Raw genomic sequence first — 17978 nt, forward strand, 5'->3', positions numbered from 1 at the left:
AGGGAAATCTGATTTCCCTCCTAGGCACTCATGAAGATCTCCTAGGGTGGCTTCCTAGGGTGGCTAATGATGAGATTGAGTGATGTGAGGTTTACTTTATGGAAGTCAACTTTCGCATCCCAATGCGAAATGACCCCTCACGGATACGCGCGATAATCGTGCTCGAGGATTATCGGCTAATACCCGATCGGATATTATAAATCGCCCGATCGTAATATCCGATTACAATTTCGGATTTCGGCATTCCGAGTGAAAAATATTTAGAAAATAGGTATGAGTGTATTCAAGGTCTATATTGACTCGAAATGAAATTACGAAGCCAACGGTGTGATCAGAATTCGATTCCGAGTTACGGAACTCAAAAACCACTTTTTGAGCCGTACCGAGTGGATTTCGGCCCTGACAGTGGTTCAGAACCGACTGTCTCCGAAAATTACCAAAATTTACCACAAAATCGGAAATAATATTTCAAGACTAAAACTCAACTAGAGTTTTGTCTAATTCTTTACCGAAATTGCCCAGAAATTCATTTTCGAATATATAATTAATAAAATATTAATAAAATCTTATAATTCGAAATCGTAAAATTCGCGGTGTTACACTTTACACTATCAGTGCATAGATTTTAAACTCTTTAAATTTTATAAATCTTTTATAACCATGTAAAATCACCACCAATATATTAACTACTTCTCACCTTAATTTAACAATTTAAATAAAAACAAAGAAATATAATATAAAGTGCACAAAATAAAAATTACAATATAAATTACACTAATTCAAAAAATATATTTTAACTCACCAAAATAAAATATATAAAAATTAAACCCTTGGCATCAAAAAATAAAAATGTGGACCGGCAGACACGAAGTATCTATGCTATACTACTAAAAATAAAATAAAAATATTTTCAGATAAGTACTATCAAATATTAATATGTACCAAAAAAAACATAGATGTTTGTCCATATTGTATATGGTGTAAGATTTTCTAGTATATGAAATGTTAATAATATATTAATTTAAGGCTCTATTAAATTTTAAAAATAAAAAAAATTAAGGTTCAATTTATTTGAATGACCTCTCTTAAAAGAATAGACACATGGAAATGGATTAGTGTTGCTAATATAATCTTTATCTTTTAAAATTAAATAGCACTTATCTACTAAAAAAATTCATTTAAATTCAAGGAGGGTGTTATGGCGGTGTTCAACTTCCAGAAAATCCCCCACCCCACCACACGGAACTCATGCTCCGCTTCCCCAAAACTCATACAATTCCAATCACACACACACATATATATAACGAATAATGTGTTTATTATTATAAGCCAAAAATTTCAATCTCCACCATGAAATCCACCAAAGACAAAGATAACAATCGCTGCATCACTTTGCATATTCAAACCCTTCATCATCGTCTTCTTCATGAATTAAACCTTGGCACCAGGTCACAATTCAAAAATCCCCAAAATCCTTGTAATTTTTTCTAGGTTTCTCAAAGCTGGTGGATATAGTTCAATTTTTGTGATTTTAATGTTTTTTTATTGAAGTGATTAAACTGTGTTTTTAATTTGTGCGTTGTTTATGGAATTGGTTGTGAATTTTGGCAGACATTTTGATGAGAAGACAAATAGATGGAAGTGGCAGTGTGCCAACATTGAAGTGCAGAAAAATGTACTTCGATCAATTAATGCGTTTCTTGATTCCATTTCCGGTGATTCGCGTGCAGCTCGTCATACTATCATTAAGGTACATTTGTACATATATGTCTACTTATACATGTGTGAGTCAAAGACATTCTTAAGCTATTGAGCTTAGTTACCTGGAATCTGGTACAGGTTCAGGTACTAGTTTATATATTGTGTGAAACCTTCTGTATGACGAACTCATTACGTGATATGTGTTACAGTGAATTCGACATGTTGGGTAAATGAGAGAATAATGTAACTATGTTCCTCAACTATATTTTTTTGTACTACCAAGGGTATCCCCTCGCTATATGGTAAAGAACTAAGCCCTTCCGGGATGAATAACTGCCTCTTCCAATAAGTGTCGCTATAGGAATCGAACCCTTAACTTTTTGGTCTCTATGAGGATCTAGTGTGGCCTTATACCACTAGACCAATGTCTTGTTGGTGCTCTTTAGCTATATACATAGGAAGTGACAGTAGGAGTGGTTTATTATATATGAATTGACTTTCTTGATTGTTGTCTGATATTCATTAACATTCAAATAACTTTTATTGGATAAATTCCGTACAAAATGAACTACTAGATTGAAAATTCATACATATACATGGAGCATATCTAGTAGAACACCTTGTTGTTTTGAGAAGTGATAACATCTTATTTGAATGTCAATATTTTAAGATAAATGCATGTAAAAATTTAAAGTCATCGTATGACTTGACCATCCATGTATGGTTGAATGGTTAATATTTGTTTTTCTCACCTTAAAATATAGTGTCCTCACTAGATATGCCATATTTATAGGAAGTGGGAGGAGTGGTTTATTATGTATGATTTGGCCTTCTGGATCATCTAGTATTCAATAACAATTAAACATGCACTCTCACGCATTGTTTTACTTCAGGAATCTGTTGCTGATGTTTTGGGAGCAGTATTGTGGATTCTTCAGAGCAAAAATGGGCCCTTGTTAAGCATGGCATCGGATGTGGCACTGAAGTTAGTTAGTGTTTTGCCAAATTCAGTGTTGCAATCTCATATATTGGATCTTGTATGTTGTTTGTCATCCTTGCTATCGTCACATCAGATAGAAGTTGCAATACCTTGTGCTACTGCTTTGAATTTGTTAATATCAAATTTGAGTGCTACAAGTGAAAAGGCAGTTATGGAAGCGTTGAAAGAAACAGAGACTGTCATTTGTGTTGTTGAAAAGATAAAAGATTTTACAGAAGGTGTGAAGAAAATTGAATACTTTGAAGAAATGGTTTCACTTCTGAGCACAATACTGCAACGGTGGCCTCCATCCAGGTTCCCCGTTTGGAATGATATTAAATTGATGAACGCTTTAGCAAACATTCATACAAGGAACGATAATTCAATTAAAGTTGTTCTTTTAAAGTTTTACACATCTTTAGGTATCAAAATGTCCCCTCACCCTCTCAACCATTTTTTCCCTTTTTATATTACATTCTCAAGTACATGAACTGACTAATTTACTATTTCTGTTTCCAGCTTTATGTGATTCTGTAGCAAGAAAACTTATAGATGGTGGACAAATATTTCTACAATTGGCTGTGCGCGCAATGGGAAAATCAAACCCTCATATTGTTCGGACAGAAGGGTTTAGGCTCACTCAACGCCTACTGGTAAGAGTTTATTATTCTCTATGATAAACATATGAATATTTATGCACACATACATATATTATTGAACCTTACAAAGTTTGATTTATCTGCTCAGGCATCTGGAGAGGATTTGTCAAAAGCAATGGATTTGTGTGGTGAAGCTATTGTTGATGCCATAATCTGTGGGATGAAGGAAACAGTGCTGAGTTCTAAAAAAAATGGGAATAACCACAGTTCTTTATTAGTGGAAGCATGTCAGTTGGCTCTAATAACACGTTGGTCCGGTGATCATCATATTAGGTTTTGGAAACAAGGGATTGATAGAGTCATCCTTAATCTTCTTGTAAAAAATATTCCAGACCAATCCACTGAACATGTCTTGTCATTGGAAAAACAAATATCCATGGCAAAAGAGGGATTAAAAGCCAATTACCATCTTGGTCTGAGGAGTCATCTGTGGGACATTCTTGGGTGGCTTGCAATTCATTGTGGAGAAAATTTCAACCCTTATACCTATGGAAGTGAGCTCCACATCAACTTACTGATTACATGTGCATGGTAAAAATAGTATTCCTTCCATTATCATTTCTTGATTGACAAAACATAAGTGAAGTTTTTCTGTTTTTTGTGACGTTCTCCAATAAAAATATAGCACAACATCACTTTTTTAAGTTCTTATTGATAGCTCTTAGAAAATAATATGCATTATGTTACACCGGCGATTGTATTTCTTAAATAAATAGCTGAACATTTGTTACACCGTGGAGTTGATGCTATCTAGATTTACTAATTTTAATATTCCTTGTTTGGCTGTTTCTGTAGCTTGACTTTTGTGGATACGATTCAAAAATGGGGCCGGATATGTCAAACGGATGATGATAATTTTCAAAGTGAACCAGTATCAAGGGCTGTTCTAATGATGGTTTATTCTCCATGTAATTACATTTCCTCACACACTAGATTCTTATTGTCTGATTTGCTGAAGACAAATGGCATTCCATACTTGAAAAACTTATTACATACTCTAGATTATACATCATCCTTAGCAAGCTATGGGTCATCTGATAAACTTCAACTTGCTATTATTTTGATCGGGATAACTTGTCTTTCAAGTTTAACAGAGTACCAAACGTGTATCCTAAAAAGTAAAGGGATAAAGGCAGTTGTTCTTATTGTGAAACGATGCTTAAGTGACGATATTCATGTAGAAAGGTCCAGCTTTGCTCCTCATCTGCATACAACATTCCAGGGAAGGTCTTGCTGCCATAATGATAAAGAGTGGGAAGGTTCCAATGTTCTCTTGTTTTATGGATTATGGTGCATAGCAGAATATGTTCATCAGTGTGGCCTTTCAGAAGAAAATTCTTCTAAATTTACTAGAGATGTGACATACATTAAAGCTCATTTACTTAGCAAACTTCAGAAGATCTGTAGTAGCGCCTCTTCCAGTCCTGGAGTGAGATGGTATGTTTCCTACATTCTAAGTTATTTTGGATGTTATGGTTTCCCAAATGAATTAGCCGAAAGGTTTGGGAAATGTCTTCATGAGGAAGAATATGCAGATTTGCGACTCATTGTAGCAAATGGGAATCATGTGAGTGCTCATGGTGTTATTCTTGCTGTCCGATGCCCATCGCTGCTGCCTCCTGAAGTCTTCACTGGTAGTAAGAGTTCTAAAGGGGTAAAATATAACTTAGTTGGAAAGATCATGCGAGAAGTTCGATTATCTGCTCATGTTGATTATGAGACATTGGCTCTGTTGTTGGAATATGTATACTTGGGATACTTGCATGCTGGAGAAGAAACAGTGAAGAAGCTGAAAATTCTTTCTAAGCGCTGCAATCTAAAGTCTCTCTTGCAAATGCTTTATAGACAATGGCCAAAGTGGGGCACACCTTTCCCCAGCTCTGATCTTTCTTCGTCTCTTGATTCTGCTGGAAGTTGTTTTTCGTATGGTTTGCTTCTTGATCAGCTGCCTTTAGATTTCCTGAGATTGCATGTGATTGATGTAATCTTGTCTCTCTTTTTTTCTGTAAATTTTCATGTTTATTTCCCTTAAAATTGTGTCCATTAATTCACCTATACTAGAGTAGCATTCTTTAAATATTGTCAGGCTCATTCCTTGGAACTTGCATATTGATTAGCTATTTGTTGCCTTGTGATTTAGGAAAAGTAGAGGTTTTCTAGGGTCTGGAGAATAGTAAAAGTAACATTGCTATTTGCTAATATTTGTTTCAGAAGAGTTTGGGAGAGGAATTCTGATTTTGTCAGTTTCTCTTTTCAGGGATGTAATATTGGAAGCTAAACCAAATAAACTTGTGGAATGGACGTGCAATATTTGTTCTCACTCGGTACCACATTTGCATGTTCACAAAGTTATATTGCAGTCTGGCTGTGATTATTTACAGGGTTTGTTTGGGTCAGGAATGCAAGAGAGGTGAGTTGATTATTGTATTGTCTCCAATTGATCTAGAACTTGATAGTTTATGTAGTTCATAAATTTTCTGATATTGAATTGATGAAAATGACATCCAGAAGTTTGAACTAAAATCTTTGCTTATTAATTATTATTGAAATTGTAGCACATGAAAATTGAAGAGCATGATCGAAGAGCAGACAAGCATCATGTTTATTTCTCATTCTTTGTTGGCCAAATATATATAACCTGTTCTGTGGTTAAATCCTGATCAAGGACAAAGATCTAAATCTTAAGTTCACAAGCATGTATTCTGAGAAAATAGTGTTTAGAAACTCACTGATGCATGTTCCTTAGTCTTGAATTTTAAATAATTTAATCTAACAATTTGTTGGAAAATTGCTTAGAACCATATAAATTGCCTGTCATATACATCCCATTTAGTCTGGGACACCCTTCCAAACTACATTCAAGAATTTTCCATACTTGATGAGAAACTATTCATCCGTTCTTCTCTGTTTGATTTAATTTTCGTGGTTCTTCACTGTTTGATTGCTTTCTTTGTTCCTTTCTTTATTCCGATTATGGCCTGTCTGAAATGTTATTCATTCTTGCAGTCATTCACAAGTCTTAAAGGTTGATATTAGCTGGGAAGCATTGATTAAACTAGTAAAATTGTTTTATTCCAATGAGCTTCCGAATCCTCCTTCTGGGTGTTTGTGGGATAATATGGATGATGAAGAAAAGCTATTCCATCTTCAACCATATTTGGAGCTTAGCTGGCTAGCTGATTACTGGATTTGTGAAAATATGCAGGAAGCTTGCTGGAAAGTGATTATGTTTTGTCTTGATTCCACTAAGCAGCTTGCCATCAAAATAATCAAAATGGCTTATAATCTCTCTTTGTGGAAGTTGGTTGACATTGCAGCCAATCTCATTGCTCCATCATATAGTCAATTAAGAGATTCTGGTGAACTTCAAGAATTTGATGATGTGATAGTTCATTTAATTTATTCTGCTTCTATTAGAAGACTTACCCAAGAAGGTGGAAATTGCTTTAGGTGATAGTTCATTGGTACAGGAAGTTCAATTGTGCAGGAAAAGCTTTATTTCTTGTTACATATGTTGTCTCTTCTGTCACATTATTGTTGACTGGAGAAATTTTAATTTTAAGTAGGGCTAGAATATAAACTTTTTAAAGGAATTAAGCAGTAACCTTCCTTTGAATTACAGCATGTTTTTCTTAAGTTTGCACAACATCAATGTCTTATGCTACTTGAAGCAGAATGTTGCTATCATGTGGATATGATGCTAATTCACCTCACCCCTTGCATACAGAATGTTGTATCTAAGCCTATATATTCTCAACAACTAGTATAGAATTATGTAGCTACCAACCACACATAACAACAAAGTAAAACTTAGTGAGTATCAGTTTAGTCCTTCTAAATTTCTGTTATAAAATCAAAACTAGGTTCAAGATCCTGAACGTGGTTCAAAATAGTCATTGGTAGAGACTAAATTATTCTCAAAATTAGTCATAAAATGCTAAAATGACTAATGTGATCTGCATCTTATATCTTTTGACCATTTTGGGCTTTCTAATTTTTCAAAGATCAATTTGGAACACAAATTTTGAGGTATGAAAATGAGTTTTTACTCTAAAACTCCCTTGTCATCATAAAAAGAAAAGACAAGGGGTAAATCAAGCCAAGCCAAATCATAAAAAGGACCTGATTGCAAATTTATCACAATGATCTGCATATTGTTACTGCATTATAGATGCAACTCGTGACACACTTCCACTCAAGATTGTTCCAGATGTACTTCAACAGATGCAAGGTTGATAGTCCCGATGATTTTCCGTTTGTGAGGTAACTCTGAAGCTTTCCATTATCCGTATTCCCCTCCAAAACTCAAATTGCGAATTCTATGACATTGATGTGATCTTCCAACCCAAAATCTATCGGCAGATTAACCTCAGTTATCACTTGTCAATCAACTTAGCACTGTCCCTGAGCTCCTGTGATTACCACTATCCCCAGCACTACTGCTAAATCTGACCACAGGCACAGCGCGCTGAGCAAAATCCAGTAATAACTTCCTCTGACGGTCATCGGTGTGAGGAAGACTTGCACGCAAAAGTTCAACAGGCATTTCCTTACTAATAGCTTTAGCAGCATCTGATTCAATGTCATCCAAATCTATTGCACTTTGTTTAAGCAAGGATTGCATGATACTATTGTATTTATTCATACAATGCTTGGTGAGAAAGCCAAAGAATTCATCAAATGAGTCCTGCCAAAATGAGCGATTACCTGTGTTGTAGTTGCAAGCAGCATGAGGGTCAGTTAGAATTTCAGTAGCCCTCTCGAGAACAGAAACCAAAATAATTGAAGCACCATCTTCCGAAGTATTTCCGAGGGGGCGTAGAGGAGGCTGCTCTGCGGAACAAACCACTGCAGCAAGACAAGCACTAAGAGCACCAATGTCCATTCCTTTGATACATTGACAAACAACCTTGATAAAATTACTTGTGAACTCAGAAGCTGCCGAATCTGAGGGGAGACCACTAAATAAGAATCTTAAATGGCGAAAGATGGCCATGCAGACTATCAGCATAAGTTCACTACCAGGAAGAAGCAACTGAAGATACTTAGTAAGGAGCTTACGACCCTTTGGAATTGATACTAATCGCAAAAAAACGAGATCATCCTTAGCTACAAGGCCAACTTTATTTCCATTCTTTCCCAGTGGGTCAACAAGTTGAAGTGAAGTTGCCAGTCCTTCCAACAGGACCTGCCGTCTTAGTCTTAATTGAGTTCCACCGTCCGGCAGCTGATTAACCTGTAGGAAACGGTCAATATCATCTACATCAAGAAGAAGACAAAGAGCATCCTCGATTGTGACTCTGGCTGCAAACAAAGGCTCCTGTTCAAGGGTCTTCTCTGAAACATTTTGCTCAGAGCTACCAGCAAAGGAATAATTTTGTGGATCAATCTCAAGAAGAGGGCGAGGCCTACGGATAGATGAGAATAAAACCCTCCCTAGAGCATCAACCTGAAGGAAAGCATGTGTCTCAGAATTAGACCGGGATCGTGAAGGAAGGTCCCTTATTTGGGTTGGGCAAAATGGATTTTTCAACTTAGCCAAAGAATGCTTTTTTTCAAGACATGCTTGGTGGTAATAGTCATCCATGTATGGGTCATTACTATGAGTCACGGCATGCTGTGTTCTAAGAACACTCGCAATTTCATCACTTGTCATATGCTTCGACCTGAACTGTAATGAAATACTATCACTCTTTTGGCTACTAGCATCAGAACCCTGCTTGGAGAAACGAAGACTACGTTTACCCCTTAGACTAGATTTCGGTCTATGATCTCTGACCTCGGGAAGACCAAGCATATGTTCATACTTGTTAATCACAGATGAGCTAGAAGAAAGATGGGGATTAAATAAATGGGTCTGGTCAATCAACTTAGCACTGTCCCTGAGCTCCTGTGATTACCACTATCCCCAGCACTACTGCTAAATCTGACCACAGGCACAGCGCGCTGAGCAAAATCCAGTAATAACTTCCTCTGACGGTCATCGGTGTGAGGAAGACTTGCACGCAAAAGTTCAACAGGCATTTCCTTACTAATAGCTTTAGCAGCATCTGATTCAATGTCATCCAAATCTATTGCACTTTGTTTAAGCAAGGATTGCATGATACTATTGTATTTATTCATACAATGCTTGGTGAGAAAGCCAAAGAATTCATCAAATGAGTCCTGCCAAAATGAGCGATTACCTGTGTTGTAGTTGCAAGCAGCATGAGGGTCAGTTAGAATTTCAGTAGCCCTCTCGAGAACAGAAACCAAAATAATTGAAGCACCATCTTCCGAAGTATTTCCGAGGGGGCGTAGAGGAGGCTGCTCTGCGGAACAAACCACTGCAGCAAGACAAGCACTAAGAGCACCAATGTCCATTCCTTTGATACATTGACAAACAACCTTGATAAAATTACTTGTGAACTCAGAAGCTGCCGAATCTGAGGGGAGACCACTAAATAAGAATCTTAAATGGCGAAAGATGGCCATGCAGACTATCAGCATAAGTTCACTACCAGGAAGAAGCAACTGAAGATACTTAGTAAGGAGCTTACGACCCTTTGGAATTGATACTAATCGCAAAAAAACGAGATCATCCTTAGCTACAAGGCCAACTTTATTTCCATTCTTTCCCAGTGGGTCAACAAGTTGAAGTGAAGTTGCCAGTCCTTCCAACAGGACCTGCCGTCTTAGTCTTAATTGAGTTCCACCGTCCGGCAGCTGATTAACCTGTAGGAAACGGTCAATATCATCTACATCAAGAAGAAGACAAAGAGCATCCTCGATTGTGACTCTGGCTGCAAACAAAGGCTCCTGTTCAAGGGTCTTCTCTGAAACATTTTGCTCAGAGCTACCAGCAAAGGAATAATTTTGTGGATCAATCTCAAGAAGAGGGCGAGGCCTACGGATAGATGAGAATAAAACCCTCCCTAGAGCATCAACCTGAAGGAAAGCATGTGTCTCAGAATTAGACCGGGATCGTGAAGGAAGGTCCCTTATTTGGGTTGGGCAAAATGGATTTTTCAACTTAGCCAAAGAATGCTTTTTTTCAAGACATGCTTGGTGGTAATAGTCATCCATGTATGGGTCATTACTATGAGTCACGGCATGCTGTGTTCTAAGAACACTCGCAATTTCATCACTTGTCATATGCTTCGACCTGAACTGTAATGAAATACTATCACTCTTTTGGCTACTAGCATCAGAACCCTGCTTGGAGAAACGAAGACTACGTTTACCCCTTAGACTAGATTTCGGTCTATGATCTCTGACCTCGGGAAGACCAAGCATATGTTCATACTTGTTAATCACAGATGAGCTAGAAGAAAGATGGGGATTAAATAAATGGGTCTGGAAACCAGATAAGTAGCCTGCAGATTGCTGAACAGGACGATGCAGTCTGTGCTGCTGATGTTGCAATTGGGACATTAAGTGAGGAGACATCGGTCCTCTATTTTGATGCAATTGTTGCTGCAACATATCACTAAGGAGGTTCGAATGATCTCCAGAATACAATCCTGCCTGGTTAATCAATTGATTCTGTATTCGCTGATTAAGAATGGAACCAGTAGATAATTGGCGCATATTTCCACCAAAATGTGACTCATGGTTTAATCCACTCAACTGTAGTGCTGAATTGGAGAAATGAAAACGATTTTGAGATGATAGTTCCATCAGAGACGCTCCAGCGTGATAGGGAACTGTATTATTATGACTTGGAGAGGCCTGCTGAGATCCACTACCAGGGGGAGGATAAGAAGTAAAAGAAGACTTCGGTGCCAAAATTGGTTCACTAGAAAATCGAAGAAGCTCTTGTTGCTTTTCAGGATATGAAGATGTTCTGTACAAGGGTTTTGGTTCATGTAAATACTCGGTTGATGAATAAGGCTGTGATGACCATCGCTTGCCATCATCTTGAGCAGTATCATAAAAAGGCTGATCAAGTAAATTATGAACTGGTTCACTCGAGCAATGTTGGAGGTGCTGCTGCTGCTGCTGCATTTGCTGCTCAGGATATGAAGATGTTCTATACAAGGACTTCGATTCGTGTAAATGAGCGGCAGAAGTGTGGGGCCGTGATGACCAACTTTTTCCATCCAGAGAACCTTCACTATCGTAAGCATTCTGATCAATCCAGTTAAGAACACCATCCCTTTGTTCCCATTTCGAGATAGAATCTGGACAAAAAAATAAAAATATGATTAAATCAGTCAACTGAAAAAAAATTGTCTGCAGTGGAAATGGAACAGAGCAGCTAAAAAAATGGAGTACAGTCATGTGAGCACAAGAGTCATCTTCAGTCACCAATCATCAGGAGTGGATTTTTAAATACACACAAAACGAGGCCAGAAAGACCGTCATACTTGTTTACGAATAAGCAAACATAGAGACCCGGGAAGTTTTCTACTTAAAAGACCATCAAGTTATGAATAAGCTTGCAGCACAAAAACCCCTTTCTATGTGCTAGATTAGTTGTAATCCGTGCACATGTCATTGCAGATTCTCAATATATGCTTGTACACACAACTATGTATTCCTAAATGTATATGCATGTTAGGTTCTTGCATATAAGACATGCCTGCATTGTTCAATGAAATTAATATAAACTGTGGGTATGTTTGTATGCTGTGTAAGCCACACTAAATTGCTCCACCAATGATGATGAAAATTTTATGTATTACAACTAGCCAATTGCAATTGTTTTTTTGAATCAGAAGCACTTTTTTTCATTGAACCATTGCTTTCCCATAACTCATAATCAATGTTACCCTAGGGGGAACTAAAGTGTAACACATAATGTAGTCAAAAGTGTATGGATGTTAATTACATATATACAAAGTCACATGCTTTCATGCAATTGCTTCTCCTTATAAACACAGGTCTATAGTCCAGATTAGCACTATATACAAGTATTTAATCCTAAATTCTGACTGCTAGTTTATAGTTTACAGTACTTTACACTTAACAGAAATATCCATTAAGCAAAAGATAGCATCGGAATATACGAGTCAACGACTAAACCCATTTCCTACTAGCTAGGGTTGGCTACATAGACGAGAGGATTGTATTGTGTTCTGGTAATCATGTCCTTACAGAGTCCATTTAATTCTAAGTCCCTTTTAACGTTTCCTCTACGGTTTTTCTTTGTCTCCTTCTACCTCTAATTATTGGCCTATCATACATAATCTAATCTTCTTACTAGGGAAAGAAATATGGGAGAGTGTTGAGTTTTCTCTCTTTTATTTGCTTGGATAAAAAAGTCAAGAGAGAGAAAATAAAAAATATGTTAAAAGACAAATATGCCCTTATTATATAATAAATATATATATCCATTCTTTTTATTCCCATTCATTTTTTTCCTCCATCACCAACTATATAATACAAAAAAATATTGATTACAAATGTGAAACATATAATACAAAAAAATAAAAATAAATGCAAAATGAGACGTAATTTTATTTTGATAAAAGAAAAAACAGAATGGTGAATTCTTAAGGATTACTTTACTTACTTTCTCTTGATCCACGATCACCAATAATGCCTGGGCTTCTTGGTCCATTTACAACCTTGTTCAACTGAAACAAAATGTTTTAAAAATAAGAAGCTCAATTTTTGTACCAATATACATAAAGCAGAACAAGACCATTCATAGAGACAATCAGACAAGCATTACAATAAATCTCATAACAGAACATGAATCATAAAATTTGGCACAAGTGGAACACAATGGAAAAGATCAAATAGTTAACTTCTTCTGTGTTTGAGACAACTTATTACCCAACAGTGTAATATTTATGCATTGTCACTCTAAAGATTTATACACATTACATCATCCACCATTCATATGTACTATTATTTTTTTGAAGAATCAATGATGATTAAAAAAGAATGTTGGATAATACACTGACAGTGTATAAAACTTATATACCGTCAATAATGCATATATTATTTTCTCATTACCCAATGCCAAAAACACTTAAATGGAAAGCATGATAATCAGATTAAACTAAACATTCATTTATGTAGCTCTTGCACTTTTCCTTCTTTTTTTTCTTTGGATGATGTGTACACTGCCAAAATTAATGGACATAGTACTTTCCACAGATTGGAAATAAGCGGCAGAAAGACTAAAAAGAAAACGGCAGAAAACTAGTAAGCTGCACTAAGAATATTGGTAATATAGTAGAAAATTGACAAGAGCCATTATTGCAATATCAAAAAAAGCGTAATAGATGGTAGTTTAACAAGCTTACCTTCAAAAAAGTGGTAGTAAGATCATCAATATCAGAAAGAGATCTTACATCCTCATCCTGCAATGTGAAAGAAAAAGTTAGTTGATAGAAGTCAGCATCATATATATATATATGCCTTGACACAACAACTAAGCCTTATACAAGCGGATAGATCAGCTACATGAATTGCCACACCATAGTGTACTCATAAATCATCATGTCCACCGACTAAATCTTTTCCTATAGTTTTTCTTAGTCTCTCTTAATCTCTAGAATTTGGACTAGCATCATTTGGGCTTCTAACGATCTTCCCCAAACATGCCCAAATCACCTATCACCTTGTCTACAATAGGGCTACCCTCGTGGCACATTTTTATTACATATGAAACATGAAGCACTCAATTATTTCATTCACTCTGCCTGAATCCTATATATAATCTACATCTCCCTTAATTTCACTATCATTTTGTATGATTAACCCAAGTTACTTAAATCTTATGACTTATCGTATGATATGTTCTCCGATTTTCATCTCTACAATATGGTTTGTCTCCCTCTTGCTAAACTTACACTTTCATATCTCGTCGTACTTTAAATTATACAAAAGTCCTTCATTTCTAAGTTTGGGTCCACATTTCTTGCTTCCCATTTACTTCCTCTCTCGACTCTCCAACTAGTAAAATATCATCCACAAAAAACATGCATTATGATACCGATTCTTGATATGTTCAGTAAGCACATCCAAGACTAATATAAACAAGTAGGGGCTCAATGTTAACCCATGGTTCATCCCATATCAATAGGTAAATCTTATGAGAATCTATCTTCTGTTCTCACACAGGTCTTAACTTAATCATACATATCATTGATTGCTCGAATGTAGGTAATATGAAACATCTCTCTTTTCTAGAACTTTCTGCAATACCTCTCAAAGCCTCATATCCCTTCTCCAAATCAATTAAAACAACATGTAAGTCTCTTTGATTCTATTAGTATCTCTTCATCAATTGTTGTAGCAAGTATATAGTCTTCATGGTCGACCTAATCGGCATAAAATCAAATTGATTTTCAATAATATGTGTACTGTCTCAAGCTCCGTTCAATTACCCTCTCACATAGCTTCATGGTATGGCTCGTGAATGTGGTTTAAAATACTTCTCTTCCACTTGTGTGGCATTTTCTTAGACTTTGTACTCATTAAACAACTTTGTGGATCAACTAACGTCATGCTTTCTTAGAACCTTCTGGTCTCAATAAGTATATTATTTGGTCCAACCAATTTGCATTCTCCATCCTTTTCAAAACTACTGTCACCTCCAACTTCTGAATTCTATGATAAAATGTATAATTTTGATTACCTTCTTTATTATTTAGCATATCAGAATATAAAGAATTATGATAATCAATGAAAAGCTTCTGAAAATAATTCTTCCATCTTTCCTTAATATATTTGTCTTTCACCAAGAATTTTCATCTTCATCTTTAATATGTTTCACTTGGTCTATGTTTTTTTTTTCTCTTTCTTTCCACACCCTTTGCAAGCCAATAGATGCTTTTCCCCCTCATTTGTAATCTAGAAATTTGTATAACCCATCATATGTTTTATCTCTCAATTTCACTCACGACTTGCTTGGTGTCTTTCTAATCTTAGTTGCCATTTATTTTTTCCAACTTTCAGTATTTTTACATATGGATCATGCTTTATAACATATCCTTTTCACTTTAATTTGTCTTAGACACTTTTATTCCACCATCATGATTCACTCTTTCGTCCAAAGCTTCTAGATTCACCTAGTGTCCCCTTTGTTATCATCTTAATTCCTTTGGTCATCTTATCATATGTATCGTTAGCAATTCCTTGTATTTCTCAAAACTCTTCTTCTAAAACCCTTTATTAGAAGCTCCTTTGTTTCTCACTCTTCAATTTCCACCACATGATTCTTGAGACTTTATTTTGGCCTTTTATTTCCTCCGCTCTTAACAACATCCATAACCAAAACTTTATGTTGGGTTGTCAAGCTCCTTCCATGTATGACTTTGTAGTCCAAACAAAATTTTCTTTGATTTCCTTAGAACAATAAAGTCTTAATCCTACTACGAGGGTCAACTTAAAACACATGATAAAATGTCACCCCACTCTTATATGTGATAAGATGCTCCCCACACTTCTTAAAAGTTGATTTTATGAGGAGAAATCTAGAATAACCTTACATTCCGTATTTGCTTCATATTCATTGGCTTTTTAGGGGAAGGGGAGGAGAAAGGAAGACACATGCTGCTAAGCTAAATACATTCTAGTGACAAAATTTGAAATAAAAAACTGAAAATGGGTATAAAAAAATTGTCATAACATTGAAAATTAACCTCTTCTCTATTGGGAAAGAACTCCTCATTAGACTCAAAAGCAGACAAGTCCTCTAGTCCTCCCAACTCAACTTCCTCAGCAGCATTTTTACCGAAGAATGCATACTGTGATGCATCAAAAACTGCACTTTCTGCAAAACAAAATAATATTAGTCAAAGATATTCCACAATTTTCTTCAAATTATATATGGTGAAAAGTGCAGGTTGCAGATATGCACATAGCATAGAATTCCCATGTGATCAAGACATCAAAGCAAAATAAAAATTAGGTGACATCTCCATCAAGTAATAGAAAACTACATATCTATTCCAACATGTAAAGCCATGAAAATTTGCATAATAACTTTAATCATGAAAAGTATGACAATATCATAAACAATTTTTTCCTCTAAAAATGGAGAATATATTAATGCAAATCATATTCTATAACAAAGCATTCATATGCGGACAAACTACTCTTAAAGTAGCACAAAGAAATCATTCATCAACATAATGAGTCACCATATAAATTAAACCACGGTTATAAAAATCGGCTCGGACTGGCCACTTCGACTGGTTCAATCATAAACCGGATATCTGAGCAGTCAATTGAAGTCTAAAATAGGTGACTCGTATGGTCGAACCAATTGGACCAGACAAGTCAATTAAAAACCTTTTTTTTTTAAAACATCTTTTTGAAATGAAAAAAGTGGTTCAAATATATTTGGAGTAATGTTTGTTATTTGTTACCTTATGTTTTGGCAAAACCTTACTTGTTTAGTTAAATTTTAAATTTATTTGTGCGTTTCTATTACAATTAAAGCATAAAACTTAGGTTGACGGTTATTGTTTTCAACTTATTTATGATATTTTGTGAATTGTGATAGTGAAACCTTATTTAATGATTGTTTAACTAGGTATGATGATGTTTTTAAATTTGACATATAAAATTATTAAATAATATTAGCTAATATTATGATTTTTTTTTTATCTTTTAATGTAAGTCGAGTCAAACGGTCCAACTATTGACCGATTGGTCCAACGAGTAACTCATTGACTCAGTACTCTAACTGAGTAATTGTTCGATCCGAGTTTAATAATATTGAATTAAACTGCCTGAATCATCAATCAAAGCAAGCAAGCACATTATGAAATCTTCTCCCACCACCCTCCATCGACAAAAGCAGCCAACAACAGCATATACCCAAAAAAGACAACAAAAGTTCACAAAAATTCCAATTCATAGTAATAATCAACTCGTACTGGTTCAGCTAAGACTTGGAAAACTTTCTACTGTAACTGAGGCTTTTGGTTCAGACAATGATCAACATGCCCATGCAAGAACTACAACCTGAAACTTAAATGGTTGATGAATGAGCTAATGTGAACTGAAGATAACACACAAATGAAGCACCTTCAAATGAAAAACTAACAATTCCATACTAAATCAAGCATAAAAAATCACTGGCAAAATAGAACCAGATCTACATGAACAATATGAAGCAAACAACACAGAAACAAATACACTTATAGAAAATATTTAAAAAAATTAAACAGGAACCAATATCAAAAGGTGAAGCAAACCTTTGGGAACATTCCTCAGTTGTATAAGATCCTCAGCTCCAAAAGCATCCATATCCACCATAAAAGCGAAGATAGAAGAAAACCCAGAAAGTGAAAAGGCAAAAAGATCAAAGCCTGAGAGAGAAAAGAGAATCAAATGTGAAAAGTTTGAAACTATTAAACACTTTATTTGTTCTTCTCAGAGTGTTTCAGCTGAGACAGTGAAGCAAGCAAAAGGGGGAGAAGAAATTTATGCTTAGAATTGAGCACATGAAGAAAAAAAATGGCTTTGTTTTGGATTAGAGAGAGAACATAGATAGATACTGATTGAAATTTATTGCGGAAAATTTGTTTTGTTTTCTATTAATATTTATACACACTTATTATATTATTATTATTTATTTATATTTTTTTGAAGATTAATAATAATTATAAATAGATAGATAATATAGTAAAAATGTATAAAACTTATATATTATCTATACATATTTTTCTCTTTTATTTTTATTTATTTCA

The 17978-nt window shown here is 35.4% G+C and overlaps 3 protein-coding genes across 6 annotated transcripts; 1 reads left to right on the forward strand and 2 right to left on the reverse strand.

Annotated features, from left to right (window-relative positions):
• On the forward strand, positions 1166–7037 carry LOC109348013 (BTB/POZ domain-containing protein At1g04390). Of its 4 annotated transcripts, none has more exons than XM_019588189.1 (8): positions 1166–1448; positions 1612–1750; positions 2595–3102; positions 3200–3333; positions 3428–3870; positions 4135–5262; positions 5426–5484; positions 5597–5699. In XM_019588189.1, the coding sequence occupies exons 1-7, from the start codon at positions 1351–1353 to the stop codon at positions 5454–5456; spliced, it is 2481 nt and encodes an 826-aa protein (XP_019443734.1). In that variant the 5' UTR covers positions 1166–1350; the 3' UTR covers positions 5457–5484; positions 5597–5699. The 4 variants fall into 4 exon arrangements, with proteins under 4 accessions (XP_019443734.1, XP_019443733.1, XP_019443732.1 ...); XM_019588187.1 differs by lacking the exon at positions 5426–5484 and adding an exon at positions 6346–7037 and having other exon boundaries at positions 1169–1448; positions 4135–4776; positions 5597–5749; XM_019588186.1 differs by lacking the exon at positions 5426–5484 and adding an exon at positions 6346–7037 and having other exon boundaries at positions 1170–1448; positions 5597–5749.
• On the reverse strand, positions 7430–9195 carry LOC109348015 (protein PAT1 homolog 1-like). The gene has a single exon (XM_019588191.1). The coding sequence runs from the start codon at positions 9134–9136 to the stop codon at positions 7727–7729; it is 1410 nt and encodes a 469-aa protein (XP_019443736.1). The 5' UTR covers positions 9137–9195; the 3' UTR covers positions 7430–7726.
• On the reverse strand, positions 9203–17767 carry LOC109348014. The gene is made up of 5 exons (XM_019588190.1): positions 17484–17767; positions 15921–16051; positions 13578–13634; positions 12836–12899; positions 9203–11501 (listed from the first exon to the last, which is right to left on the reverse strand). Exons 1-5 carry the CDS (start codon positions 17542–17544, stop codon positions 9205–9207), a joined length of 2610 nt encoding a protein of 869 aa, XP_019443735.1. The 5' UTR covers positions 17545–17767; the 3' UTR covers positions 9203–9204.

Source organism: Lupinus angustifolius, chromosome LG05 (assembly GCF_001865875.1).
Source record: "Lupinus angustifolius cultivar Tanjil chromosome LG05, LupAngTanjil_v1.0, whole genome shotgun sequence".
NCBI lineage: Eukaryota > Viridiplantae > Streptophyta > Magnoliopsida > Fabales > Fabaceae > Lupinus > Lupinus angustifolius.

Coding starts and splice junctions, on each gene's coding strand:
- LOC109348013 (XM_019588186.1), top strand. CDS start 1,351: ATGAAATCCACCAAAGACAAAGATAACAATCGCTGCATCACTTTGCAT. Junction 3,334..3,427: donor GGCTCACTCAACGCCTACTG/GTAAGAGTTTAT, acceptor TTATCTGCTCAG/GCATCTGGAGAGGATTTGTC. Junction 3,871..4,134: donor TTACTGATTACATGTGCATG/GTAAAAATAGTA, acceptor CTGTTTCTGTAG/CTTGACTTTTGTGGATACGA.
- LOC109348015 (XM_019588191.1), bottom strand. CDS start 9,136: ATGCTTGGTCTTCCCGAGGTCAGAGATCATAGACCGAAATCTAGTCTA.
- LOC109348014 (XM_019588190.1), bottom strand. CDS start 17,544: ATGGTGGATATGGATGCTTTTGGAGCTGAGGATCTTATACAACTGAGG. Junction 13,635..15,920: donor TCTTTCCCAATAGAGAAGAG/GTTAATTTTCAA, acceptor TTCACATTGCAG/GATGAGGATGTAAGATCTCT. Junction 11,502..12,835: donor TGATCGTGGATCAAGAGAAA/GTAAGTAAAGTA, acceptor TTTTTTGTCCAG/ATTCTATCTCGAAATGGGAA.